The sequence below is a fragment of the Argentina silus genome (assembly GCF_951799395.1).
Source record: "Argentina silus genome assembly, chromosome: 9".
NCBI classification, from domain to species: domain Eukaryota; kingdom Metazoa; phylum Chordata; class Actinopteri; order Argentiniformes; family Argentinidae; genus Argentina; species Argentina silus.
The window spans coordinates 22,015,237-22,017,736 of NC_139663.1; the positions used below are offsets into that span (position 1 = coordinate 22,015,237).

The 2,500-nt window shown below is 49.7% G+C and overlaps 1 protein-coding gene across 1 annotated transcript in view; it reads left to right on the plus strand.

Moving 5' to 3' along the window:
- Window positions 1-2,500, plus strand: part of LOC310809792 (cytohesin-3-like) — a 15,397-nt gene that overhangs the window by 2,286 nt on the left and 10,611 nt on the right. The window contains 2 exon segments of the mRNA XM_083677257.1: window positions 254-402; window positions 1,777-1,888. Coding sequence (XP_083533383.1) covers window positions 254-402; window positions 1,777-1,888 — 261 coding nt within the window.

A 2,500-nucleotide genomic window follows, 5' to 3' on the forward strand; every position in this document is an offset into this window, starting at 1 on the left:
GATGGGGCCAGTCTGAGACCTGGTTAGAGTCCCTCTCTGTCCCTCCACTGTTTCCACAAAGCTGTGCCACAGCAGCACAGTAACACTCTACTGTGGTCCTCTGTCAAAGTATTGTCGACTTCTCTGGATCTTCTTCCAGATATTCCGTGAGTCCAGGCTTGTCCTATGAATCAGATCAGGGCGGTATCTGGTGAGGAGTCCCAGTCAGGCGTGGTTGTCATGGTTGTCGTGGTTGCCATGGTTTCTTCCGCAGACACGTGCTACGTCCTGTCCTTCGCCATCATCATGCTCAACACCAGCCTCCACAACCCCAACGTCCGGGACAAGCCCCCCGTGGAGCGCTTCATCTCCATGAACAGGGGCATCAACGAGGGGGGGGACCTCCCGGAGGACCTACTCAGGGTGAGTGTGTGTGTGTGTGTGTGTGTGTCTGTGTGTGTGTGTGTGTGTGTGTGTGTGTGTGTGTGTGTGTGTGTGTGTGTGTGTGTGTGTGTGTGTGTGTTTAGGGGACAACAACATGTGTTTGTGTGTGTGTGTGTGTGTGTGTGTGAGTGTGTGCGCGCGTGAGCGTGAGTTCGGGGGGGACTACATTCACAATATACTGTAGTACTGCTTTGAAGAACACAAATGTATCTCCAGTTAAACTGGGGATTAAAGCTTCCAGCTCGTGTCTAGTGCCAGACTCAACAGGGTCTTGCTGTCGTATTTGTAAGGAACCACAGAAACGTTGTGAGTTGGTGTATGATGACATTCCACGACCAGATTCTAAGACTGAGATCCACAAAAGTCATGACAGAAGTGTTTTCCTCAAACTATTTTGTGAATATGGACCCGGGTCCCGCTGTGTCCTATTTGAATGTAAAAAAAACCAGGATCATTCCTTATGATTCCATTATTCTCCATTGAAGTGAAACTCATGTAAATGAGATATTCCCTCAGGCTAGTGATGCTAATGATGCTAATATTCTAATAGACGAGAGTGTTAACCACACGGCCTGGAGGCTGCGTCAACGTGCCCTCAGAACACTGATGCAGCTTGGGTTCAAAAGGACACGAGCATAAAAGTTTATCTTTGGGCAATGTGCTTGGTCTCTCTCTCTCTCTCTCTCTCTCTCTCTCTCTCCATCCCTCCCTCTCTCTCTCTTTCTCTCTCTCCATCCCTCCCTCCCTCTCTCTTTCTCTCCAACTCTCTCTCTCTCTCCATCCCTCCCTCTCTCTCTCTCTCTCTCTCTCCAACTCTCTCTCTCTCTCTCTCTCCAACTATCTCTCTCTCTCTCTCTCTCAAAGTAAGTTTTTCCCAAACTAGCACCAAGAGAGTTATTTGAGCATGGCTTAGCAAATGAGAACATCCTGTCACTCTCCCTTTCCAAGAACTCTGAAATAGAATCTTGCTGTGTCATGTTTTATGCTCTGTTAGTCTGAGGACTGGGGTGGATGTTTGAAGATGCTGGCGTGTGTATTCATTTGCAAGTGTTATGAACACTAATGCTGTTTCACCCTGTTTTACCCGCGTTCCACTCTCTCTTCTCTCTCTCTCCCTCTCTCTCTCTCTCTCCCTCACTCCCTCCCTCTCTCTCTGTCCCTCCATCCCTCCCTCTCTCTCTCTCTCTCCCTCACTTCCTCCCCCTCTCTCTCTCTCTACCCCCATTCAATCCCTCTCTCTCTTTCTCTCCCTCTCCCCATCATTTTCTCTCTCTTCTTCTCTCTCTTCTCTCTTTCCCCTATCCTTCCATCTCTCTTCTCCCTCCCTCCCTCCCTCCCTCCTTCTCTCTACAGAATCTGTATGAGAGCATAAAGAGTGAACCCTTCAAGATCCCTGAGGATGATGGGAATGACCTGACACACACGTTCTTCAACCCCGACAGGGAGGGCTGGCTGCTCAAATTAGGTTAGTAGAGAACAGGAGAATTACATTCCCCCAGAAGCGGGAATGCATGACGTCCCCCTCTGTTACTGTGATTGCTCTCTGGTCTTATCTCACTGACCTCTGCTGTCACAGAGGTCAATTGTCTTCCCGAGGGAGAGACCTGGGTCAAGTGATGTTCCAGCCTTTCAAATAATGTCATTGAGCTGTTTCACTTGGAAGGATAGAGAGATAACGTGATGGACTGAAGGATTGAAGGGGGATAAGGAGAGCGAGAGAGAGAGAGAGAGAGAGAGAGAGAGAGAGAGACAGAGAGAGAGAGAGAGAAAGAGAGAGAGAGAGAGAGAGAGAGAGAGAGCCTGGTAGAATGGAATCAATGGGGGGAAAAAGCCAGAGTCCAGAGCAAGCTCGAGGTGCAGGTCTGGTGAACAACCGTCACATGGGTGGATTTGAGGTCACAGCGAACTGCGACGCGTGATTTACAGTCTGAGGAACAGGTCGCGTTGTGTCTGCTGTCACGCTGCCATGCTGACCTGTTACCATGGTTGCGCTGTTATGTGAGAAAGCGGCGATCATCAACTCCTCTCCCACAATGCACTGCACACACAATAACCCGGGGCTCTCCGGAGCTGTCCG